Genomic DNA, 26,029 nt, shown 5'->3' on the forward strand with positions numbered 1-26,029 from the left:
CAGAGCAGACAGCTGTGTGTATGAATGAAGAGAACACACGTCCGCGAGTAACAGTGTGTCTCAGGCTTCCTCTTTGCTTCTCTTGCTCTCTCTGTCTCATTTTCTGTCTTTCATCGGCACAAACAAATACACACGTGTCACGTGACCTGACAGCAGGTGGTATCTGGTTATGTTAATATAACTGCTCCCTCTAGCGTCCACTATTGCAACATGCAGGTAGGTATCGACCAAACTTTTACAAATTACCTTTAAAAAAAAAAAAAAGGAATACTGTTGATTAAGTTATAATGAATTCATTTGACTATAAAATAGATCAGCGTCTATCTATCTATACACACACACACACACACACACACACACACACACAGCAGACGCTCTTGTCTCTCTGTCGAGTCTTTGAGTGGCTGCACTTCAAACATTCAAAGTGATGGCTTCAGGAAAGGTTCTTAGATATGAGACACCAGACGTCAACACCATCACCAGTCAAATTCAGCGGATGCCAACCAGCTCATTTCTTCAACAATGCACACAGGGGGTCTGCTCCCCTGGCAGGATGCATGAGATGTGATTTCCTTGATGCATATTTAGGCCACAGTGACTTAGGAGGTGCTGGGTGGATGTCATCACTGCCACAGTGATGGATGTCCCTTCAGCTCCAGATCAGTCCTGAAGCCAAGATTGAGGAGCTCATCTCCAGTGCACGATGATGCACTTTGGGACTGAATCAATCCCCCCCCCCCCCCCTAGACCAACACGCTCCGATGTGCCTATTTAAAGAAGCAATTAATGTAAAAGAAAAAGACTTGCAGGTGCCAAGAACATCTAACCAGCAGGCTGATTGATAACTTCCTCTCCGTTTGAATTGCCCATGTCAGAGTGATTCAGGGTCGCTGGCCTCACCTACGACGTCAGATCACTGTATTTCACCCAGACGCTCCATGAACCCCATGAAAATGTGGCCTATTGACGAAAAGCCTCAATGACCAGCTATTGATTTAGTACGCAAGGACCGACTGGCCCCTCCTCTCGGCCTCGGAAAGGATAAATATATTGAATGGATGGGCCCAAGGCAGTGGATTGCTCGCCTTGCTCCAGGGAGGACTCATAGTGCAGCGTTAGCCTGGGACCATACAGAGCGAGTGCCATGGACAGAACATCCGTTGTGAACTACTGCTTAGGACTCCTGAGTTTGTTAATACTGCAGGGAGCGCTGAGTGTGGATGGAAGGAGCACGTTCAACCCTGGTGAGCTTGCAAAATGATCTTTGATTTAAATGAATGCCATTGCTGGTTTTAAGTGTAACAAAATGCAACAAGATAAAATCTTGGACATGGCTTCATTTTCTGTTCATATTGTGTGATATTTATGGTGTTTAAAGTTGTATATTTATTTGCTTTGTGTGTTCAGGAAACCGTGTTTTCAATCCCAAAGAGGATACAGAGGCCCAGAGCAAGATTCTTGCACTCTTACTGCACAAGAGCCTAGTTTCAGTTGAAAAGGACGATCCTCTAGGTGAGAAGCAAAGAAGGGTTGAATTTGACATAATTAACACAGAGATATTCTCAAGGGACGATAACTGATTTTTCTCTCCACAGGTCTTGAACTGGCCAACAAATTAGCTGAATTAGAGGAGGTAAGGATATTTACAGATTTACCATGAAGTAGCCAGGAAACTTGATTCAGTGTGAGATTGTGTTTGAGAACAAAAAGTTCTACATCTATTATTAGGGCGTGAATGAAAACCTGTCAAAATACTTGATTAAAAAAAGCCATTGATAATTGATGGTGTATTGATCCTGAGATGACAGCTTGGTCTTGGTGTGTTCAATCACTGTGATCTCTGCTTGTAGCTCCGGGCGCTGAGGGAGGACCTGGAGCTGGAGAGGCAGATCACAGCCAATTTGGCTGAGGGCAAAGCTCTAACTCAGAAGAGGGGCGAACGTAAGTCAAATTCAGAATCTGGATTTATCTCTTATCGTTCACACTGATTAACACTTGTATTTGTGAGTGCATGACAGATGTCATCTTAAAAGTCGTCATCTCTCTACTTCTGCAGCTTGCTTCTGGAAATACTGTGTGTGAGACGGATGCAAGAGGAGGAGGACCCCGGTGAAATCCTGCTGCAAAGCCCAACAAAGCCTTAAGACTCACAGCACCAGTGATATAATCACAATGTATTTATTCCAGCAATATAGAGTTGTATCATAATCAATGTCATCAATAAAACGTTTCTCATGAGAGCTGTGAGGACTGTGGCTGTAAAATCCTTTGATCTGTAAATATTCAGCTACTCCCTGGAAATACTTGAGGGTCAGATATGACAAAATAAATGTGTCTGTAAAGACATTATTATTATTATTATTATTATTATTATTATTATTATTATTATTATTTTAGAAGGGATATTCATTTGCTATTTGCTTGTGTTTATGTCACTCTCTTGTGGCTGCTTTGGGCATAACATGTTTGTTACTGCCAACAAACGTCTTGTTTGTCGCTGCTTTTAAAAAATGCACTCTCCTTCCTTTTACAGAATAAATACTATTATGATGTTATCTTTATATTTTGGGGTGATATTTTTCATCTAAAAGCTTTTCAGAGGAAATAATTGGGATAGACTCTTTGAAGGGGCTTGAAAATAACACATTTCTTTAAGTTCCCATGGCAATGATGTTATATTCTTAACACTCATAACTATTCAAATTCTTTATTCACTTTTAATATAACATGTTTGAACGATTGAAATAAGTGTCTAAGTCATTTACTTTGCCATGAATTTCATTTGATTGGATCTTTTGAAGGACTTTGGTGACAAAGCTGAGTCACTGGTCTAGACAATGCGAGAGCTGCTGTGAAAAGATATGAATCACACACAGCAACATGATGAACAGAAGAGGATTCACCAGCATTCACAGTGTAAAACAGCTTTAGTGCTGTGACTCAGGTGTAAACGGCTCAGGATTAAAGCATCTGCCACATCAGTGAGTGTAAAAGAGCAGCATCACAGAAGAGGGAGGAACGACCGGTATTCCCTGATGCTGTTTCAGAGCTTATTAGGACTGCACATCAAAATTTCCACATGCACACAAAACAACATTACATCACAACCTATACAGTTAATTCCTGCACAGAAAGGAACATTAATTGAAAAAAAATCGTCCTATATTAAAATAAACAGTCATATGTCGTATATACCTATAATCTTACATAAATATTACAATATTTATATAAAATGTATTATATCATACTATTTATACTTTATTTTTTTACCATTTTTCATTTTGTACAGTAAACGTCAGTTATTCTGCTTCCGTGGTACATGTTGAATATATCAACCGACAAGGTGTCGCTGAAAATAAATTCAAGTAAATGAATGTTTTATTTATCTTGAAATACAGGACCTTGTATTTACTACATAATTTCAGCACTTTACAGCAACACACACACACACACACACACACACACACACACACACACACACACACACACACACACACACACACACACACACACACACACACACACACACACACACACCAAACTTAAAAATAAACTGATGTCCCAGGTTTGATGAAGGTGCCATGGGACCCTGTTGTAAAACTGCTGGGATCTGGGAGTTACTGCTGCTAAACAGTTGTCATCACTGCCTGGTACCGCAGGACCAATAACTGAAAAACACTGTCTTGTTTTACACACAAACGACAAACGGAACTATGCGTTTCCATCGAACGCATCAGACACAAAACGTCTCTGACTGATATGGACCAGAAATAAACGTTATCCGCTTCAGTTCATTCCTCAAACTGGAGCACAGGCAGCGTGTGGTCACACCATTCTGTCAAGATAAGTCCACAGGAAATGACCAAGCAGCCTCCGTGTCACTTTGAGTTTTACACTTCACAGTTCCTGACAAACACTCCCAGACCAGGAGAAACTCTCCAAAAACTTTACACGAAGGAAAAATAAAAAGCAACAGGTCTTTTTAACAGCTAACACTTTGACAAGTCACAGAAAAAAGCATATAATGGTTGAATTCCATTTAGCTGCTTCAGTTTCTGGGTCCTTCTCATGCTGACCTATTGTCACACTGTCATGTCTTATCGGGACACTTGAAATGAACAGAGCCATTGTGAATGTTTTCAGTAAAACTTGTAGGTCGAAATATTTGCGTGTTCAAATAGTGTACACTACCGTTCAAAAGTTTGGGGTCACTTAGAAATTTCCTTATTTTTCAAAGAAAAGCACTGTTTTTTTCAATGAAGATAACATTAAATTAATCAGAAATACACTCTATACATTGTTAATGTGGTAAATGACTATTCTAGGTGGAAACGTCTGGTTTTTAATGAAATATCTACATAGGTGTATAGAGGCCCATTTCCAGCAACTATCACTCCAGTGTTCTAATGGTACATTGTGTTTGCTAATCGCCTTAGAAGACTAATGGATGATTAGAAAACCCTTGAAAACCCTTGTGCAATTATGTTAGCACAGCTGAAAACTGTTTTGCTGGTGAGAGAAGCTATAGAACTGGCCTTCCTTTGAGCTAGTTGAGTATCTGGAGCATCACATTTGTGGGTTCGATTATACTCTCAAAATGGCCAGAAAAAGAGAACTGTCATGTGAAACTCGCCAGTCTATTCTTGTTGTTAGAAATGAAGGCTATTCCATGCGAGAAATTGCGAAGAAACTGAAAATTTCCTACAACGGTGTGTACTACTCCCTTCAGAGAACAGCACAAACGGGCTCTAACCAGAGTAGAAAGAGAAGTGGGAGGCCCCGGTGCACAACTCAGCAAGAAGACAAGTATATTAGAGTCTCTAGTTTGAGAAATAGACGCCTCACAGGTCCTCAACTGGCAGCTTCTTTAAATGGTACCCGCAAAACGCCAGTGTCAACGTCTACAGTGAAGAGGCGACTCCGGGATGCTGGCCTTCTAGGCAGAGTGGCAAAGAAAAAGCCATATCTGAGACTGGCCAATAAAAAGAAAAGATTGATATGGGCAAAACAACACAGACATTGGACAGAGGAAGATTGGAAAAAAGTGTTATGGACAGACGAATCAAAGTTTGAGGTGTTTGGATCACACAGAAGAACATTTGTGAGACGCAGAACAGGTGAAAAGATGCTGGAAGAGTGCCTGACGCCATCTGTCAAGCATGGTGGAGGTAATGTGATGGTCCGGGGCTGCTTTGGTGCTGGTAAAGTGGGAGATTTGTACAAGGTAAAAGGGATTTTAAATAAGGAAGGCTATCACTCCATTTTGCAACGCCATGCCATACCCTGTGGACAGCGCTTGATTGGAGCCAATTTCCTCCTACAACAGGACAATGACCCAAAGCACACCTCCAAATTATGCAAGAACTATTTAGGGAAGAAGCAGGCAGCTGGTATGCTGTCTGTAACGGAGTGGCCAGCGCAGTCACCAGATCTCAACCCCATTGAGCTGTTGTGGGAGCAGCTTGACAGTATGGTACGCAAGAAGTGCCCATCAAGCCAATCCAACTTGTGGGAGGTGCTTCAGGAAGCGTGGGGTGAAATTTCTACAGATTACCTCAACAAATTAACAGCTAGAATGCCAAAGGTCTGCAATGCTGTAATTGCTGCAAATGGAGCATTCTTTGACAAAAGCAAAGTTTGAAGAACAAAATTAATATTTCAAATAAAAATCATTATTTCTAACCTTGTCAATGTCTTGACTATATTTTCTATTCATTTTGCAACTCATTTGATAAATAAAAGTGTGAGTTTTCATGGAAAACACGAAATTGTCTGGGTGACCCCAAACTTTTGAACGGTAGTGTATGTTGGAAAAAAGTTGTTAAATAAAACCCTAAACTACAAAATAATGGGGTTATGAGAGTGGTGTTGTAATATACATAATAAATTCAATATAAAAAGGCCATTAAAATATGTGTGGTGATGATGTCTGGGTGGGTATTCTGGATAAGAAGGGGGAGGGGTGATTTGATAGACAGTGGGAGTCAGCTACCGCTCCAGCCCCAAGAGAAGAACAGAGCATCGTTATCATCGTGGAATCAAACAGACAGAGATGGATTCCTACTTCAGAGGTCGGTAGAGTTTTCCTCAATTTTCTTACGTTATAATGCAAGTTTTTTTTGTCATAGATTTGGTCTGAAACTGATAGAAAAAGGTCATTTTATCTTATTTCTTTGATGATTACTCTTGGAGAAGGGTTAGGGTTAGTTTAGTTTACAAAACATAGATACAAAATACATCAATTAAATGTCAAAGTTCATGTGGGGTGTGGTTGAAACCAGTAATAGCGTATATGAAAACCGTATTTACAAAAGATAAAATACAAAACATTATCAAACAATATCCACAATACAGGTTATGTATTAATATGAAAAAGAAAATTGGACATAAATTAGATTAACAGAAAAAGTATTGAGAGGGAAGGAAATATGCTTTAAATACAGAATGAAGAACAGAATCGAAAAGAGATAATAAAGAGCTAATTTTCATTTCAAATCAAATGTCAATTAATGAGATGAACTTACAATAATAATAATGTGATGTAATAACATAATAAAAAATGTGATCATGTGTCTAAATGTGTCTTTATTTTAACCATGCAGGCCCCTTGTGGATCATACTCATCCTCTTCATGCTGCCTCACTGCTCCTACAGCTCCGAGGGCAGACCGGTCTGCCCTCTGGACTGCGACTGTTCGTATAAAAATGTCGTCCTGTGCACAGGCGACATGGTCACGGACATACCAAAGGAGATGCCCCCTCTGACATACCAGCTGTACCTCGACGACACAAACATGAATGTTATAAACGATCAGAGCCTGGAAAATCTGGAACTCATGCAGCGCTTCGGTCTGACTCAAAGCCAACTACACACCATCCGACCGCTGGCTTTCCACGTCGCTCCAAAGCTCAGGTTCATCAAGCTGTCGTCCAACAATCTCACCACGCTTCCCCCTCTAGTGTTCAGTCCGCTGACCATTCTAGAGCAGCTGTTTTTAGATGGAAACCAGCTGGAGACCATTTCTCCAGAAATATTTAACAGACTTGTTCAGTTGCAGGTTCTGGACCTGGGCCGCAACAAGCTGATGAATCTTGCTCCGGATGTTTTCAATGGGCTGACCGAACTCACCTATCTGAACCTTGCCAGGAACCGCTTAAAGAGGCTTTCTCCCACCATCTTTCACTCCTTGAGCAACCTTCTCTATCTCTACATGTACAACAATAAACTCGAGGCGCTGGAGTCTGAGCTGTTTGATGCACTCATCAACCTCCAGGTGCTACTGATCGACCACAACCAGATCGCCAGGCTCCCGCGGCTTCTGTTCCATCCACTGACGAACCTGACGAATCTCACTTTGTCCTCCAACCAACTTCAGGGTGTCCCCCAAGAAACCTTTTATAACATGCCCAAGCTGATTAAGCTGACCCTCTACAACAACCCCTTGCTTTCTCTACCACACCAGCTGATGGGTCACATGCCTGAGATGAAAGAATTGTATCTGTACTACACCAATCTCACTACTGTTCCTGGGAATTTATTCAGCAACATGTCTGGGCTGTTGATGCTTCACTTCCATTTAAATGCCCATCTCAGAGAGTTGCCCGCAGACCTTTTCTGCTGTCTCCCCCACCTCGAGAAGCTCTCGCTGAAATTCAACAACCTCCACTATCTACATCCTCAGCTGTTCTCCAAACTCACCTCACTGAACATGTTGGTTCTGAGCGACAACAGTCTGCAGAACCTAAACGAAAACATTTTTCAGGGCCTCAAAAAGCTTCAGACCATTGATTTGAAGAATAACTACCTCAAGACTCTGCCGGGAGATATTTTCTTGTCAAATGCAGCGTTGGGCACTCTGAATATGAGTGGCAACCCCTGGGACTGCATGTGCAGCATCAGAGGTATTGCAAGATGGATAAGAAGCAATGCGCGTGTGGTCATTGACAAAGACAAGGTGACATGTCGCAGTCCATGGAACAAACTGTTCCACACAGTAGAATCTTTGCGTGATCAGGACTTCAGATTTTGCGATGATACCATTGTTTTTTTTAGAAAGAAAAACTTGTCTGCCTCGGCACAACCATTCCACGCCATCTCAACCAGTGGAACAGCCTCAACAACCACACCACCAGCAACACCATCAAGCACCAGTGAAGTCATCATACCATCATCCACCAAACCTGCAAATTCAACCACCTCCGATGCTGCGACATCCTCCCTCCACACTGTAACCACCGCTCTACCAAAAGAAGAGCTCCCTCTGAGTACCGAGACTCACGTGAGCTATCAGCCGCCACAGGTTTTCTATGACCGGCTGGTGATCGAGCAGGGGCCGGAGTATGTTCACCACAACCACCACGGGGGCTGGGTGTTGGTGTGGTTTCTGCCCTCAGACACAGCCTGGGCTGGGTTCCTGATGTTTTGTCACATCCTTCTCGCGACCACAGGCCTGTTCCTCATTCTTGCTGCCATGTATGCTTTGTATCGCCTCGACAAGACCATGGATAAGCTGAAGGCTGAGTGTGCCCGTAAATAAGGGTAACACACCATGTTATCAGGCTGAGTGCACGAGAGCCAAAGATAAACTGTCCCTTTCCACAAGCTGCAGCACATTAAAGATCTCTATTGTTTGTTGCTTTTCTCTATGCTATTTTAGTTGTGAGCAGTTTGGCTTGAGAAATGGGATTCAATGTAGCCTATTTTAAAAAGTGTTAAAGCTAAGATTAGTTTAAGATTGCTTGCTAAGAATCATGGTTAGATGATACAATAATTAATAATATACAGTACAATACAATAAGAAATACAAACTTTAAGCTTTAACAAAGCTGTGATAATGCAAATCAATTTATTTGACAAATTATTTGTTCGTCATTTTATATAATTTATGCATTTTTATTATAATTTGCATTTTTTTTGGTGAATTTGTTATTTGTTATTTTAAGACATGACAAAATGCTGTTATTTCTTCACTTCTCTTCTATAAAAAAATGTTAAATATAATATAACATTATCTGACACCAGCTTTTCAAATGTCTGGTGACAAAGTCTTGTATGTTAATAAATCACATCTCTTTAGATTTTGGACTGTTGGTTGGACACATTTACAATCTGAAGACATCACTTTGGGGTCTTGGGGGTGTTTTACACCATTTTAACATATCATCAACTAAACAATGAGTGTATTTTGTTTAAAAATATATTTTCCAGATTGATTAATAATAAAAATAACGGTTAGTTGCAGTTTTTTGTCTCCTTGTCATCACATTGCATGTATGAACATTTTTAATATGACTAACACCGTGTGTAAGTTTTTGTTTTTACTTGAGTGATGATGTCAATCAACGTATACAAAACCGAGGTGGTTTTGTTTCCCTCTAGATGTAAAAGTGCCAAACTACATGAAGAGTTTCTTTCTCTCCTTCCTCCCCTCCTTCCTTCCTTCCTGCCAGCTGAGGCAAATAAAAATACCATCAAGCATGATGATATTCCTGCCTCTCCCATCAGTAATTACAAGTACTTTTGCTCCAACATCTGTTATCAGTTTAAATCAGACAAATACCTTTTGTTACATTGAGATAATTCAAATCAATAACTGTATAGATATCACAAAACAGAGGTAGGTATAGGTCATAAATTCGGGAATTAACCACCTGATATTTAGGAGCTCAGTTTGTCACAGTTTGGTCGTATTTTTTATCTTTAAAAGTTATAGAATATTTAAGAATATTTATACTAATAAACCGTTTGCTAAATCTATTCATATCTGGCGTTTGTTTCAAAGACTTGTGTCGGGCCACCCAATGTATTTTATAGAAGTTCTTGATAAACATCCTTTTCTCTTATCTGGGGTTATAATCCAGATTTCTTCTTTGAAAGGAAATGACAGATAAATGTGCTTTCCCAAAAGAAAGCACGAGCTTTCCGTAAATGAATCCCATCCCATCGTCATTATCGCAACAGCCTTCAAAACAAGTGACTCCAAGTAGGTCAGTCATCGCCATGATTTCACAAGGTCAGGGAGTAAAATCACTTTGGAACTGATTCTTTTGTAGAACAGTGCCCCTGTAATTTCACAAGCCTCCATTATAAAACAAACCCACAACAATGTGCACAATTGTTTCTCTTTCTGTGTTATCCAAGATCACTCATGACATACAGTAACTTAAGAAATACAAGATTGTGGATTAAAAATTTTATCCCACGAGTTATCCTCAAGCTTTCATACAAATGTCTTTACAGAAGTATATCGTCATAGAACTAACGTTACATTTCTAACCAGTTTTGTTGATGAATACAGATCACACTTTATTTTTATTTATTTTTCTCTCGAGGCAAAACAACAGAGAACGTTTGACTGCTCGTGAAAAATAAAGCTTCCAAAGCTTTTAAACCTTCACAAAATGACAGCGGATGCCGGGAATTCCTCGAGAGGAGATTGGACTTTAAACAGCAAACAGCAAACAAAAGAGGATGAATTGGGGAGCAGTGCCCAAGTTCATCGCTATGACAACCAGTGATTAGGCCCTTCCAGTACACTGAGCTCACACAACAGTGGTGACACACTCTCCCTCGCTCTCTCTCTCACACACACACCCACACACCCACACACACACACACGTATTGTCATGGGTCACTTTTGGGAACTTTACACAGACTTGCAATAATTTCCTGCAGACTTATTCACCACTTCCCTAATGTTAACTTAGCTCAAATCTCAACCACTGACCCCACAATCAACTGGAGACACAAGTTTAACAACAAAGATCAGGAAGTTGTCCCCATTTAACAGTTTTTTAAAATTATTATTCTAAATGGTGACAGATACATCTTATCTTAACCTGATATTTTCCACAGCTCATTTGCAGGAGACTCTTGGTTGTTGTTTGGTACGATAAAATTCTTATGTCAAAATAATAGACATTGAGGTTTTGGGGTATATGTGTTTTTTGTGTGAAATGTAAAAACACACTCAAAATATATAATATAGTTTCAGCTATAGCTATAGATATGCAGTAGTTATACAGCAATAGTAAGTTTACCATTGAGTTTCTTTTTGAACACCAACTGATTCCCATTTAAATGGAGTTGTTTTCTCAGAAAAGTTCTAAGTACAGACCTATGCCTAATTTCGCTATACAAATAGTCATTTCTAAATATGAACCCTTATTAAATATTATCATGTGAAGCCCTAAGAATGTCTGTTACTGTAACTCAGGCTTTTACCTAAAGTACATCAGTCCAGTGCCATCACTGCCTTTGTACCTGTAACTTGGCAAACTCAGCAGTAGCTTTTAATACCTCAAAATCCACACAGATATTAAGGGATGTATACCAAGAGTTTATGTGATGTATAGGAGCCGAGACAGTAAACTGTATTTTTCAAGAGGACAGTTTACAAGGTTATATATAATCAAAAAGAAGAAGAAAAGTCAAGATTGTACCCAAGGACTCACAAATGTTCGATTTTTAAAAAAATGTTTTTAAATGTTGATTGATGGATTGTTGTTTAGATATAGGTTTTTTATTAACGTATCAATTGTCAGATATAAAAAAAAATATTCTGTGTGTGTTTCTGCTAACTCCTGCTCTCCAAAGTACTTTGAAAAAGATCATATCTCACATGAATCATCCGCTGGCAACATGTTTTATTAACCTGAAAGAAACAACTAATAAACCCCCTTTTTAATCTGGATTTTCCTGATTCAATAAAGTGACAGTTAAAATGACTTCCAGTCTGTTATAGCATGAACAGTTTATCGGTGATGTTACGGATCCATGTGGACACATACTTCAGCTTGATGACAATAGACTCCATTGTGATTTTGTAAGTTAAAGATCAATTTAGTCATTTATAAAACACTGGTACGAACTTTCTCCTCCTGTGTCTTCACAGCAATATCAGAAAGATTGCAGAAACGGCCCGGCTATACGTTAACTCCACCCTCGCTATCTGTAGCCTGTGGTAAAGAGGGAGTTAGTCGGCTTATAAAACAGATGGATTTACTTACAGCTACAAAGGAATGTTAGAAGCAGCACAACACTTGCTGCTTAACCTTTTTTTCCCTCTCTCACTGGTTTATTGAGGAACAGAACATTCCACATTTTAGTACCAGGGCCAAATCACCACGTACTTACATGAACAGGTTCATGAAAAAAAGCTAAACGCTCGACATTTTCAGGGGTTATGTCTTGTTTCCTTCCATCCTAATAAAGCATGATTTCTTGATATGTGATACACTCTGGATATTTATGATGAAAGTGTCATTCAACAGCATAATGTGCGAGCACACGTACAGTAGCTTTGTGCAACAGCAGGTAATTCTCACACTATTTCATCCAGAATCATATAATCTGCATCAAAAGACTGGACACAAGTGCTCTGGTTGTTTTGTTGTTTTTTTGTGCTGAGTATAATTCCCTAACAGTGGATTTATGAAGTGCCAAGTGCCAAACCCATCGGCTTACAAGCATACCAGGGTTGTCACATATACAAATATGAGCAGCTTATGCTTCAATTTGCAAAACCAAAACAACAACAGTGCGCATACACTCAAAACTAAACACAAAATCCTTTCTCTTGACTTGAACCAAATTCTCCCCCTGCCTGCAACACTAACCAACTGAAGTATACCTTACATGTGTTCCTGGAAGAAAACAAGAAACACATGTAGTTACATAGGTGAAGACATGTGGATCCACTCAGATGAATTACAGATCACACACATCCTCCTACATGCGCTCAAGCAGCCATACAGTTCCAGAGGGGTGGGGCTTCCCCTGTTGCCTGATCCCCCAGAAAATGTGAGTGTGGGTGTGATTGTGTGAGGAGGGGACAGCAAGAGGGGGGGGGGGGGCTGGGCCGGCTGAACAGTGACACTGAGGCTTCAGAGAAAAAACCTGCAGGTTTCATGACCTCAGGACAAAAAAAGTGACTGAGGAAGGGAAACAAGTGATGACGAGGAGCAGGAAAATGTGATGCCGTGAGAGTTCAGAAAGTGCTGGAAACTTTCATCACAGGATTTGTGAACCTGAGGACGAGAAGGGAGGACGCACATAAAAGATAACCAGACCGACCCACTGTCTGTGTTCACTCAATCGTCAGATCCTACTGGAGGTAAGTTCTGCCAAATAGTGTCCCGTGTTATCAGGGTGCTGATCGACATGCTATAGAATGAAAATGATGCTAAAAGATTTCAGGGAGGAAACATGAAGGAGACAGCTATGATGATCAATAAGTTACCGCTTACGTCCTTTTGTGATTTAACCAAGGAATGTGTGTATTCATGTGAAGAAGAGAGTCGACATATACTGTCTATGTTATTCCTAAAATAACTGAATTAAGTGACTGAGGGGAGCTTGAATGTTAAACTTGCATCCTAACATTTTGACAGTTTATGTAAAAGCTTAAACAAAAACCTTTTATATGTAAAATGAATCGCGTCTCAATGATTTGACCACTTTCTTTTCTCTTCTGTTAGTTCAGTCTTTTACAAAGTGCTGATGCATCAGCTCCGGCAAGGGGGGAAAAAAAATCTAAGCAATTACTGGTGAACTGGAAATGCTTTAGCCATTACAGTGCGCTGTAGACGGTTCCAGGTCATCCCAGTGAAGACTAGACTGTGGTTTTAGTTGGACTGGGACATTATAATATAAACCAGAGTGGAAACATGGTTTGAATGGGAACATTATTAAACTGTTGTAAACAGGCAAAAAGGCTGCACAGTTGTAGTTTTAAGTCGAGGAGGATGAAAGTGTGATGTAGTCATTTTTTCTAACGGAAGACCTACAGCTAAAGGGGAACTGAAATGTGTGGCAACTATTTTAATTTTTTTTTCCATTATTGAAACCCCAGCCTGACCCTAAATGTGAAATCTGACCATCACATTCACAACATTTAAGAGAAAAAGGGAAGTAGAGATTGTGACGAAACCAGTGGATATCTCCCAACATGAACAAAAAAAGGGAAAGTCAGAACTAATATTACTATTATTAAGGTTTTTATGTATTTTCATAGATTTTGTAATAGTAGAAGGTATACCGTTAGAAATGAAGTATAACAATTGTAACAATCTGATTTTTAAAATAGAAAAATGACAATGTTCTACAAACAATGAAAATGTCAATCTCACAGCAGGGACCTCGCACCCCTCAGCTTAAATAAAATGAGCTCACAATTTGTCAAAAACAGGAAGAGCTGCGATTTACCAAGGTGGTTTTTATGATCCTCGATCTCTGATGTGAAAAACAAAAGAGAAAGAAAGAGAAGACAGAACAGAACGAACGCTACTTCCTCTCAGAGACTCTTTCTGCACCCTAATACACTTCAGCCACTGAGAAACAACTCACGCTTGCCAACATGAAGTCGCAGAACTTTAAATGGATTTGTATAAAGAGGCAGTTCTGTTCTCCTGTCCCACTACAAACAGTGAGCACAGCCTCAGCCTCCAACATGGGCAGGCTGTGAACTATAAACACAGCAAATATAGAGAGCAAATAGAAAGTATTTTGCTATAGTGGGGGAAACCAAACACCATGTGCATGTCATACCAGCGTCTACTCAGCATTTTGGGTCTTTAATTCCAAAACATCCCGCAGCAGACTGAAATGTCTGATGAATACAAATCAAGAATTCAGGGTTTTAATGCCAAACGCTGGCTAAAAACAGTGTTTCACCAGTCAGCCCTTTTGGTAATGCTAATGAGCAATGCTCCAAGCCACAGGCAGCAAAGAATAAAGCACTAGATCGATCCATGCTAATGTCTCCTCTTTGGTTAAAACAAGAATGCTGAGGCTGCAATGTGGAGGCACTGTTACTAATTAGAGTTGCCTTCAGTAGAAATGTCTTATTGTGATGGTGATTTAAAATGTAGAGATCCCCCTTCGTGGCTGTTCTCTCAGGGAAGGGAGAAAAAACAGACCACGGAAACTAAAAAAGACTGCACAGCAAATGTCCGAGAGTAGCACACGGTTAAAAACACAACAAAGCTTCATGTTTAGAACGGAGCAATTCAGTTTCCTTCATGAGCACAAATGGATCTATGCTCTGGGTAAAATGTCAATGTTGTTATGCCTTATGAAACCCATTTAGCTTATTAACTTATTACATTTAGCACAAACATTCACTTGGAGTCAATGATGACCAGGATTAGAATTTGGGGGTCATAGGTCAAGGTCACTGTGACCTCATTAAACTTGTTTTCTTAAAAACACCTTGAGATAATCTTTCTTATCTTTCGTATCCTAACTTAGACTCATGGATGAAATGATTTGAGTGGTCAAAGGTCCAAATTCAAGGTCACGGTGGCCTCACAAAAACACATTTTCTCCTGAACATAATATCTCAAGTCTGCCTTTGGGGAATTTCTTCACAGCTGGAGATGTCACATTGACTCAAACATTAATTGATTCGATTTCAGTGGTAAAAGGTAACGGTTACAATGACCTCATATGAATCTGGAAAATATTTATGTTGAGAGAAACTGCCCTGGTTGGTGGAGGCATATAACCACAGGGCAGTAATTCACAAGTAAAATTGGTGGTGTGCCCTTTGAGGACAAACAATTTACGCTAAAGACTCACAACCAGTTTTAACTGCAAAATATGTTTTTTTTTTGTTTTCCAGGAGAAACATGGACTTGCCACTGACCCTTCATGTGTTCCTTCTTCTCTGTTCTCTAAATGCTGTTGTTTGGGCTTGTCCAGTTGGATGCAAATGTCAAGCAAACAAAATACTCTGCAGTGGTCTCTCAGACTTCCCCACACCTCTGCCCTCATCTACCACTACCCTCTACGTCTCCAACTCCAGTATCTACTCTCTGAAACCAGAGGACCTGACTGTTTTCTCTAACGCCCTCAGCATCTTTGTGATTAAAGACACTGCTCTGAAAGAGGTACACCCTGGCACACTTGATGCCACTCTGTATATAGGTGCCTTAGGGTTTACTGGCACGGAACTGCAAGATCTCCCAGAGGCCTTATTCCAAAATCTTCAGAGTCTCGAGTCTCTGACTCTAAAGAGCAACAAACTCCTGGTACTCCGCCCTCATTGGTTTTCCTCTCTGAAGTATCTGAAAATTCTTGACCTAAGCAAGAATCTTTTCACTTCTGTACCTTTTGAAACTTTTAACACTCTTACCCAGCTAAGTTATCTTTTACTTTCCGGAAACAATATCAGTCAACTGCCTGTGGAGACATTCAAGGGTCTTTCTAAGCTTAAAACCCTGCGGCTTAGTAAAAACTCCCTACAGGAACTTCCTGTTGGCAGTCTGGATGACCTTGGCAATCTAGAGGAACTATCCCTAAATGACAATCTAATCACTCACCTCCACCGTGACCTGTTCTCTAACACTCGGAAGCTCCAAAAGCTGTTCCTCTCTAACAACAGGCTTACATCTCTTCCACTGGGGATCTTTTTAAACCTTCCCCTCCTTTCCCAGATGTCACTGTATGAAAACCAGCTGGAGAGTCTGGGTCCAGGGGTGTTTGGGCCAATGCCCTTGCAGGAGCTGTGGCTATATGACAACAAGCTCAGCCGTGTGGAGGATGACACCTTCAGGAATCTTACTCAGTTGCATCTGCTGGTGCTTAGTCGCAACCAGATCAACTACGTTTCTACCGGGACCTTCAGAGGGTTGGAGAAGGTGGGAGAGATATCACTTCACACCAATCTGCTCACAACGTTGCAAGCTGGGACTTTCCAAGGTCTTCCCAGCCTGGTCAACATTTCCCTGGAGCATAACTTCATCAGCTCACTCCCTGTGGGTTTTCTGCAGGGCGTGAGCCATCTTGGAGAGATAGACCTGCGAAACAATTCCTTCAACAACATGCCACAGGAAAGTCTGGATGCACTCACTGTGACAAATGAAGTTCTCCTACAGCAGAATCCCTGGAGGTGTGATAAAGATATTCTGCCTCTTAGGGATTGGCTGAGACAGCACCCAACCAAGGCCAACCAAACCCTTGTGGTGTGTGAAGTGCCTTTCAATCTGAACGGGGAGGTGATCGCTCTGCTGACAAACGAGAACCTGATGCCTCTCAGCTCTACCGAGGATCCTGTGTTGACTTCAACGGAGAAGAGGAAGAAACCAAATACCCCTCCAACTAGAAGAAGCACTGTCCCACCTGCTGTCAAGACCACACCCACCTCGGAGCCTGAGGAAGTCACCAGCAGCGGACAAGGGGAACAGGGAACGGTTTCTAATGATACTGCGATAACCCTTATCATCATCGCAGTAGTGTCCACTGTCATCATTAGCACTGTGATCATCAGCTGCGTGTGCTGGAGGAAGAACAAGAGAGGCAGAGGAAATATAGGCCGCAGAAGTAAGAACTCTGTGCTGTAGACCACCCAGCATCAATAACACAATAACTTTTAAAGCCAAGGGAAACTGCTCTCTGATTACTGAGGTCTGCCGACAAAATCTGGAGCATAGCGTTGATTTTAGAGCCTCCAAGTCATAGAAAGAACCACAACAGCTCCTTCTTCTTCAGCTAGAACAAACAAGGAAATGGATTTTCTTTTGAATTAGTTAGCATACCGCTTTGTACCAGTACTGTGTGCTCTAAGAAGTGATCTGTCATTTTACACACTATCTGTAAAAACTATTTTTATGGGAAAGTGTGAACGTTTTGTGAATGTAAACTGAAATGCACTGAAACAGTGTACTTCTTTAAAAAAAATGGAGACTGAACTGAGTACTCTGTTCAATGGTCTTTCATTATTCCATTAATTATTGCAGTTTGAATTTTTGTGCTAACAATACATTTCAGCAACAGATGTAATCGTTGAATGACTATCCATGCTAAATCAAAGATGTAATTGTTAATCCATTGTAAGACAATTCAAAGCAACATGTTACTGTACAATGAATAAATGCACTGCTTTTAGAGGAATCAGTCTCACTTTGAAGTGATCATTTACTGAAGTAAGCTATTCACGGTATAACATGACAACTCACACACTTTCTCTCAAAGAATATGACAGAATACCTTATTCCAGGACATGGTGATAGACAAAACACGACTGAAATCCCTGTGAAAAGTAGTTTACCCACAAAGTAAAGGTTAAGTTATGAAGGTCAGCAGCATTGCACTTACATACTGAATCATATATTACATGATTGACAGAAAAAAATTACAAATTGCGTTGCTGATCTTCTTGAAACGACTTCACAGGAAATCTCCTGTCCAGACTGAGTGGATTTTAAAGTAGTCACAATGAATTGAAAAGGGTACAGCATGATACTGTACCAGAAGTTTGCATTCAAAATAATCATTCAGAAAACGATGTTGATTGTCATAAACAGAGTGATGTAGTAATTGTGCACATTTACCAATGGTAGTAACTTCCACCACTCATCAGACTTTTGTCTGCTGTCCTCTCGATTATATCCATTCAATATAAAAGACTGCCATCTACTGGACGGAAGTCCCAATAATGTTTGAAACTATTTTGGCAAGAATCCCAAACTTCCTTCCATCGCTTCCCCTGCAATTATACAGAGACAAGACAAAACAAACGAATCACAAATGCTGACTAATTATTAACTGACAATAACAATGTTCTGGAAGGGAAGTTAAAACAAAACTACATCAACAAACTTAAGATAAGTTGATCTGAACAGGAGGGTTGTTGACTTGTAAAGTTTTACTTTCTTTCTGCTTTCACCAATGTGGAAACAGCTGCATGAAAGTGTTTACATTCCACAGTGTGTGGGAATTTAAAGAGAATGATGAATATTCAACCTTTGAAAATAAAGATGAATTTACACAACTGCTCCAGGTGAATAACCTAACATACATCACACATAAGGTTGTAAGAGCTGCAAACTTATCTATAGAGTCAGACTCTAAAGTATAATTAAATAAAAAATTAACATCCAAATCACTGGTGGAATACATTGTTTTGAAATCTTATTTAGTAATTGAGTTTATAGATACTGAATGTTAGTGAATAAGAACAAATTACTGTCATATTTTGTAATCTTAGAGCCATGCTGCTGAGCCATGAAGTTAATGCCTCCAACATTAAAAAACGTCTCCAGTCTCCGCTCTTATCTCAAGCTGCAGACGTGTCTTACACCACGCCTCATGTGGGATGCACCCTTTCAGAAAGATAACTGATAAGACTGTGTTTGTTTGTGTCTCATCTCTAATGTAACTACCTTCTGCTTCATCCTGGGACTGCAAATAATCTGGTACGTGAATGTTCCTTTAATATTTGACTGTAACAGAACATGGATCAACATCTTATCTGTTGAATTTTGTAAGTTATATATGATCACATCTTTTTTCTTTTGATAGTGAATAACAATGTCAAGAGGAGAAATCGTCGTTCTTTTTCTGTCTGTACTGTTTGAGACGTCGTTGCATCAATGCGACAATCCGATGGACTGCCACAACCAGGAAGTCTTCAGTTCATCTACAACAGAAATTCCTCAAATGCTGAGAGCAGGTGTGAGAGAGGTTTTTTTTGTGGCTAGCCAGGTGGAAACAATACCTAAAGCAGCCTTTGCTAAAAACCCGCAGCTTGAAAAGGTGGAGTTCCTCAACACTCCAACATCAGCTATTGAGCCAGGAGCTTTTGAAGGTTTGGGGTCCCTCAAGCACCTTGAGATCTCCAGCACTCCATTAATGTTAATCCCACTGGGAGTCTTCAAAGACCTCAGCAACCTGGAGATGATCATACTGAAGTTTAACAGGCTACATCGTTTGGAGAGAGGCTTGTTTGAAGGCCTTGAAAAAGTAAGGCAGATCGAGGTACATGGGAACGAGATCGAATCGATTGAAGATGGGACGTTTGAAGGTCTTGAGAACCTTGTGTTTCTCCATTTAGCTAAAAACAACATTTCCACTGTATCTACCAGTTTGTTCTCACACCTTAACAAACTGCAGGTACTACGTCTTTATGAGAATCAGCTAACCACCATTCCTGAGGACATTTTTCTGAGTTTACCAAACTTGACGGAAATCGCCTTGCAGGGCAACAAAATAGCAGAATTATCACCAAATCTGTTTCCACATAAAGACAAACTAAAGAAGATCACTTTGGAGAATAACCTCCTCACCAGTTTACCTGAAGAATATTTTGTTGGCTTCCCTCAGCTTAAAACTCTGACCCTGCGGAAGAATAAACTGACAAGTCTCCCACCAGTTCTTTTTGGAAAAATGCCTAAACTGACTGATCTAAGCCTCAGTCACAATGATCTCAGCACCCTTCCTCCAGGAATATTTAGCCCCCTGAACAAAGTCAAGAAGCTTGACTTGTCTAATAATCATTTTGTCTCCTTGTCTCCCGAGTACTTTGAAGGCCCAGAGAACCTCATAGAGCTGAACCTACAGAATAACAAGATAAATTCGCTGGATGCAGATGTGTTTGAAAAGCTTCAGTCACTGGTCACACTAAAGCTCGATCATAACGACCTGCAGACGCTCCCTGAGGATATTTTTGAGCCGTTAATAAAGCTAAAGAAGCTTTACCTCAGTGAAAACCCTTGGCAATGTGACTGTAATCTGATTTCTTTTCACCTCTGGATAAAAGCAAACTCTGACAAGCTTGTGCCGCCTGTTGTCTGTGAGTATCCAGAACATTTAAAGGGGCAGGAAATCCAATCCTTGACAGAAGATCAATTCATTTGCCCCACCCTTCCCCCCACAACTACCCGCCCCACCACCACCACGACAACAACTCCCACAACCACAACACCACCAGCTACACCTCCGACCACAGAAGCAACAACAATAATACCAACCACACCCTTATCATCATCGCAGTAGTGTCCACGGTCATCATCAGCACTGTGATCATCAGCTGCGTGTGCTGGAGGAAGAACAAGAGAGGCAGAGGAAATATAGGCCGCAGAAGTAAGAACTCTGTGCTGTAGACCACCCAGCATCAATAACACAAGAACTTTTAAAGCCAAGGGAAACTGCTCTCTGATTACTGAGGTCTGCCGACAAAATCTGGAGCATAGCGTTGATTTTAGAGCCTCCAAGTCATAGAAAGAACCACAACAGCTCCTTCTTCTTCAGCTAGAACAAACAAGGAAATGGATTTTCTTTTGAATTAGTTAGCATACCGCTTTGTACCAGTACTGTGTGCTCTAAGAAGTGATCTGTCATTTTACACACTATCTTTAAAAACTATTTTTATGGGAAAGTGTGAACGTTTTGTGAATGTAAACTGAAATGCACTGAAACAGTGTACTTCTTTAAAAAAAATTGAGACTGAACTGAGTACTCTGTTCAATGGTCTTTCATTATTCCATTAATTATTGCAGTTTGAATTTTTGTGCTAACAATACATTTCAGCAACAGATGTAATCGTTGAATGACTATCCATGCTAAATCAAAGATGTAATTGTTAATCCATTGTAAGACAATTCAAAGCAACATGTTACTTTACAATGAATAAATGCACTGCTTTTAGAGGAATCAGTCTCACTTTGAAGTGATCATTTACTGAAGTAAGCTATTCATGGTATAACATGACAACTCACACACTTTCTCTCAAAGAATATGACAGAATACCTCATTCCAGGACATGGTGATAGACAAAACACGACTGAAATCCCTGTGAAAAGTAGTTTACCCACAAAGTAAAGGTTAAGTTATGAAGGTCAGCAGCATTGCACTTACATACTGAATCATATATTACATATTGCGTTGCTGATCTTCTTGAAACGACTTCACAGGAAATCTCCTGTCCAGACTGAGTGGATTTTAAAGTAGTCACAATGAATTGAAAAGGGTACAGCATGATACTGTACCAGAAGTTTGCATTCAAAATAATCATTCAGAAAACGATGTTGATTGTCATAAACAGAGTGATGTAGTAATTGTGCACATTTACCAATGGTAGTAACTTCCACCACTCATCAGACTTTTGTCTGCTGTCCTCTCGATTATATCCATTCAATATAAAAGACTGCCATCTACTGGACGGAAGTCCCAATAATGTTTGAAACTATTTTGGCATGAATCCCATGAAGATGATGGCATGAAGATAAGTTGATCTGAACAGGAGGGTTGTTGACTTGTAAAGTTTTACTTTCTTTCTGCTTTCACCAATGTGGAAACAGCTGCATGAAAGTGTTTACATTCCACAGTGTGTGGGAATTTAAAGAGAATGATGAATATTCAACCTTTGAAAATAAAGATGAATTTACACAACTGCTCCAGGTGAATAACCTAACATACATCACACATAAGGTTGTAAGAGCTGCAAACTTATCTATAGAGTCAGACTCTAAAGTATAATTAAATAAAAAATTAACATCCAAATCACTGGTGGAATACATTGTTTTGAAATCTTATTTAGTAATTGAGTTTATAGATACTGAATGTTAGTGAATAAGAACAAATTACTGTCATATTTTGTAATGTTAGAGCCATGCTGCTGAGCCATGAAGTTAATGCCTCCAACATTAAAAAACGTCTCCAGTCTCCGCTCTTATCTCAAGCTGCAGACGTGTCTTACACCACGCCTCATGTGGGATGCACCCTTTCAGAAAGATAACTGATAAGACAGTGTTTGTTTGTGTCTCATCTCTAATGTAACTACCTTCTACTTCATCCTGGGACTGCAAATAATCTGGTACGTGAATGTTCCTTTAATATTTGACTGTAACAGAACATGGATCAACATCTTATCTGTTGAATTTTGTAAGTTATATATGATCACATCTTTTTTCTTTTGATAGTGAATAACAATGTCAAGAGGAGAAATCGTCGGGCTTTTTCTGTCTGTACTGTTTGAGATGTCGTTGCATCAATGCGACAATCCGATGGACTGCCACAACCAGGAAGTCTTCAGTTCATCTACAACAGAAATTCCTCAAATGCTGAGAGCAGATGTGACAAAGTTTTTTTTTGTGGATAGCCAGGTGAAAACAATACCTAAAGCAGCCTTTGCAAAAAACCTGCATCTTGAAAGGTTGGAGTTCCTCAACACTCCAACATCAACTATTGAGCCAGGAGCTTTTGAAGGTTTGGGGTCCCTCAAGCACCTTGAGATCTCCAGCACTCCATTAATGTTAATCCCACTGGGAGTCTTCAAAGACCTCAGCAACCTGGAGATGATCATACTGAAGTTTAACAGGCTACATCGTTTGGAGAGAGGCTTGTTTGAAGGCCTTGAAAAAGTAAGGCAGATCGAGGTACATGGGAACGAGATCGAATCAATTGAAGATGGGACGTTTGAAGGTCTTGAGAACCTTGTGTCTCTCCATTTAGCTAAAAACAACATTTCCACTGTATCTACCAGTTTGTTCTCACACCTTAACAAACTGCAGGTACTACGTCTTTATGAGAATCAGCTAACCACCATTCCTGAGGACATTTTTCTGAGTTTACCAAACTTGACGGAAATCGCCTTGCAGGGCAACAAAATAGCAGAATTATCACCAAATCTGTTTCCACATAAAGACAAACTAAAGAAGATCACTTTGGAGAATAACCTCCTCACCAGTTTACCTGAAGAATATTTTGTTGGCTTCCCTCAGCTTAAAACTCTGACCCTGCGGAAGAATAAACTGACAAGTCTCCCACCAGTTCTTTTTGGAAAAATGCCTAAACTGACTGATCTAAGCCTCAGTCACAATGATCTCAGCACCCTTCCTCCAGGAATATTTAGCCCCCTGAACAAAGTCAAGAAGCTCGACTTGTCTAATAATCATTTTGTCTCCTTGTCTCCCGAGTACTTTGAAGGCCCAGAGAACCTCATAGAGCTGAACCTACAGAATAACAAGATAAATTCGCTGGATGCAGATGTGTTTGAAAAGCTTCAGTCACTGGTCACACTAAAGCTCGATCATAACGACCTGCAGACGCTCCCTGAGGATATTTTTGAGCCGTTAATAAAGCTAAAGAAGCTTTACCTCAGTGAAAACCCTTGGCAATGTGACTGTAATCTGATTTCTTTTCACCTCTGGATAAAAGCAAACTCTGACAAGCTTGTGCAGCCTGTTGTCTGTGAGTATCCAGAACATTTAAAGGGGCAGGAAATCCAATCCTTGACAGAAGATCAATTAATTTGCCCCACCCTTCCCCCCACAACTACCCGCCCCACCACCACCACGACAACAACTCCCACAACCACAACACCACCAACTACACCTCCGACCACAGAAGCAACAACAATAATACCAACCACAACTTTAGCTACAACCACCTTAACCACAACAACAGCCACACCTACGACTACTACAACAACAACCACACCCACAACTACTTCAACAACCACACCCACAACAACAACCACTACAACAACCACAACCACTACTCCATCAACCACACCTACAACCACACTTACAACAACCAAACCCACAACCACTACAACAACTACAACTCCAACAGCCACACCTACAACGACCAAACCCACAACCACTACCACAACCACAACTCCAACAACCACAACTCCAACAACCACAACCACAACCACTCCTATAACCACTACAACAACCACACCTACAACCACAGCAACTACATCAACCACACCTACAACCACACTTACAACAACCAAACCCACAACCACTACAACAACTACAACTCCAACAACCACAACTACAACGACCAAACCCACAACCACTACAACAACCACAACTCCAACAACCACAGCAACTACAACAACCACACCTACAACCACAACCACAACCACTCCTACAACCACAACCACTACAGCAACCACAACTACAACGACCAAACCCACAACCACTACAACAACCACAACTCCAACAACCACAACCACTAGAACAACCACACCTACAACAACAACCACTCCTACAACCACAACCACAATCACAACCACTCCTACAACCACAGCCACTACAACAACCACACCTACTACAACCACCACAACTACCACACCAACAACCACTACATCTTCAACCACAACAACTGCACCCACCACCATTACCACAAGTACCACAGCTATCCCCACAACTACCATCCTCCAGACTACCCAACCAACGACCACCCTAACAACAACAATGCCTCCTCCACCAACCAGTCCATTGATCTTCACACATCCAGTGGAACCTTTGTCTCCGGTCTCTTTAATCTCATATCAGCACAGAAGCAAAGCTCAGCAGTGCAAGTCCCAGCTGATGATCTACACCGCACTGCTGGTGGTGGAGATCACCTGCACACTGGTGCTGGCTAAGTTCACCCTGTCTCTTTACTGCCTGCTGCAATTCAGAGAGAAGATGCATCACAGGGTCAAACTCACACGCTTCTCCTACAGGAAAGAGGTCATCCTGAGGCCTCTACGAGAGGCAGAGACTCGAGGACTTTAAACAACAACAATACTTAACAGAGAGTTCAGTGCTCTAGTTACTAAGATGGTAAATGGCGAGCAGTCAAAACACCTGCAAAAGAACTTTTAAACCTGCAATTATAGATTTTTTTGGTGGTCACCTTCAAAAGGTGGAATATCTGCAATATGCTGTGAGCTGCTAAAACGTCTATAGAGCGGGAGGGCAACTGCAGAGATGGGGGATAATTCTCCTGGCTTTGTCAATATGAGTCATAACTTTCACACATAATTAGTCCTGTGGTCCATTGTCAATATGACAATGGCCTAGGGCAGCTTTAAATAATAAGTTGCCCGCATCTGTTTCAAAACACTAGTACTTGCGTACCTTGCTGCGAACGGATCGGGTCCAGTCTACATCCAGGACATGGTCAAACCTTGAAGCCCAGCCCGTCCACTCCGCTCTGCATCTGCCAATCGGCTTGTTGCTCCCTCACTGCGAGGGACAGCTAAGGGGTTGGGTTGGGGTTAGGGTTAGGGTTAGGGGTTAGACTTCGTAGAGACTTGGGAGTAGGCTCTACCCCCACTAATGCGGACACGCCCGATCGATTGGTACCATCTACCCCTTTCAACGCAAACTAAAAACACATCTCTTCCGACTATACCTAGAATAAAAAATAAAAACAAGTAGCGCTTTAGTAACACTTAGATGGCACTTACATATATCACTTTGGAGTTTGGCTTTCTTGAAGAAAATTGTACTTTCTTGATTCTTGTTGT

General features: G+C 40.7%; 6 protein-coding genes across 9 annotated transcripts; all 6 read left to right on the forward strand.

The window, feature by feature from the left end:
• The first annotated feature begins 123 nt into the window (after window positions 1-123).
• On the forward strand, window positions 124-2,348 carry uts2d (urotensin 2 domain containing). 2 transcript variants are annotated; one of them, XM_034582601.1, is made up of 6 exons: window positions 124-216; window positions 876-1,244; window positions 1,408-1,512; window positions 1,596-1,633; window positions 1,851-1,941; window positions 2,057-2,348. In XM_034582601.1, exons 2-6 carry the CDS (start codon window positions 1,145-1,147, stop codon window positions 2,080-2,082), a joined length of 360 nt encoding a protein of 119 aa, XP_034438492.1. In that variant the 5' UTR covers window positions 124-216; window positions 876-1,144; the 3' UTR covers window positions 2,083-2,348. The 2 variants fall into 2 exon arrangements, with proteins under 2 accessions (XP_034438492.1, XP_034438491.1); XM_034582600.1 differs by lacking the exon at window positions 124-216 and having other exon boundaries at window positions 362-1,244.
• A 3,587-nt stretch (window positions 2,349-5,935) lies between these two features.
• LOC117759990 (platelet glycoprotein V) lies at window positions 5,936-8,908 on the forward strand. Of its 3 annotated transcripts, none has more exons than XM_034582603.1 (3): window positions 5,936-6,071; window positions 6,603-8,047; window positions 8,108-8,908. In XM_034582603.1, exons 1-3 carry the CDS (start codon window positions 6,053-6,055, stop codon window positions 8,534-8,536), a joined length of 1,893 nt encoding a protein of 630 aa, XP_034438494.1. In that variant the 5' UTR covers window positions 5,936-6,052; the 3' UTR covers window positions 8,537-8,908. The 3 variants fall into 3 exon arrangements, with proteins under 3 accessions (XP_034438494.1, XP_034438495.1, XP_034438493.1); XM_034582604.1 differs by having other exon boundaries at window positions 6,603-8,037; window positions 8,119-8,908; XM_034582602.1 differs by having other exon boundaries at window positions 6,603-8,908.
• Window positions 8,909-12,845: 3,937 nt separating this feature from the next.
• lrrc15 (leucine rich repeat containing 15) lies at window positions 12,846-17,487 on the forward strand. Its single transcript, XM_034582605.1, has 2 exons — window positions 12,846-13,114; window positions 15,623-17,487. Exon 2 carries the CDS (start codon window positions 15,630-15,632, stop codon window positions 17,340-17,342), a length of 1,713 nt encoding a protein of 570 aa, XP_034438496.1. The 5' UTR covers window positions 12,846-13,114; window positions 15,623-15,629; the 3' UTR covers window positions 17,343-17,487.
• A 1,569-nt stretch (window positions 17,488-19,056) lies between these two features.
• LOC117759992 (leucine-rich repeat-containing protein 15-like) lies at window positions 19,057-21,434 on the forward strand. Its single transcript, XM_034582606.1, has 3 exons — window positions 19,057-19,196; window positions 19,303-20,757; window positions 20,806-21,434. Exons 2-3 carry the CDS (start codon window positions 19,312-19,314, stop codon window positions 20,851-20,853), a joined length of 1,494 nt encoding a protein of 497 aa, XP_034438497.1. The 5' UTR covers window positions 19,057-19,196; window positions 19,303-19,311; the 3' UTR covers window positions 20,854-21,434.
• Window positions 21,435-22,609: 1,175 nt separating this feature from the next.
• Window positions 22,610-24,389, forward strand: LOC117760567 (leucine-rich repeat-containing protein 15-like; the record flags this gene model as incomplete). The annotated part of the gene is made up of 1 exon (XM_034583689.1): window positions 22,610-24,389. A coding segment is annotated over exon 1 (1,680 nt), but the record flags the coding sequence as incomplete, so codon positions are not given.
• Window positions 24,390-24,623: 234 nt separating this feature from the next.
• LOC117759993 (integumentary mucin C.1-like) lies at window positions 24,624-25,682 on the forward strand (the record flags this gene model as incomplete). The annotated part of the gene is made up of 1 exon (XM_034582608.1): window positions 24,624-25,682. A coding segment is annotated over one exon (669 nt), but the record flags the coding sequence as incomplete, so codon positions are not given.
• Between the last annotated feature and the right edge of the window lie 347 nt (window positions 25,683-26,029).

Source organism: Hippoglossus hippoglossus, chromosome 4 (assembly GCF_009819705.1).
Source record: "Hippoglossus hippoglossus isolate fHipHip1 chromosome 4, fHipHip1.pri, whole genome shotgun sequence".
Lineage (NCBI taxonomy): Eukaryota > Metazoa > Chordata > Actinopteri > Pleuronectiformes > Pleuronectidae > Hippoglossus > Hippoglossus hippoglossus.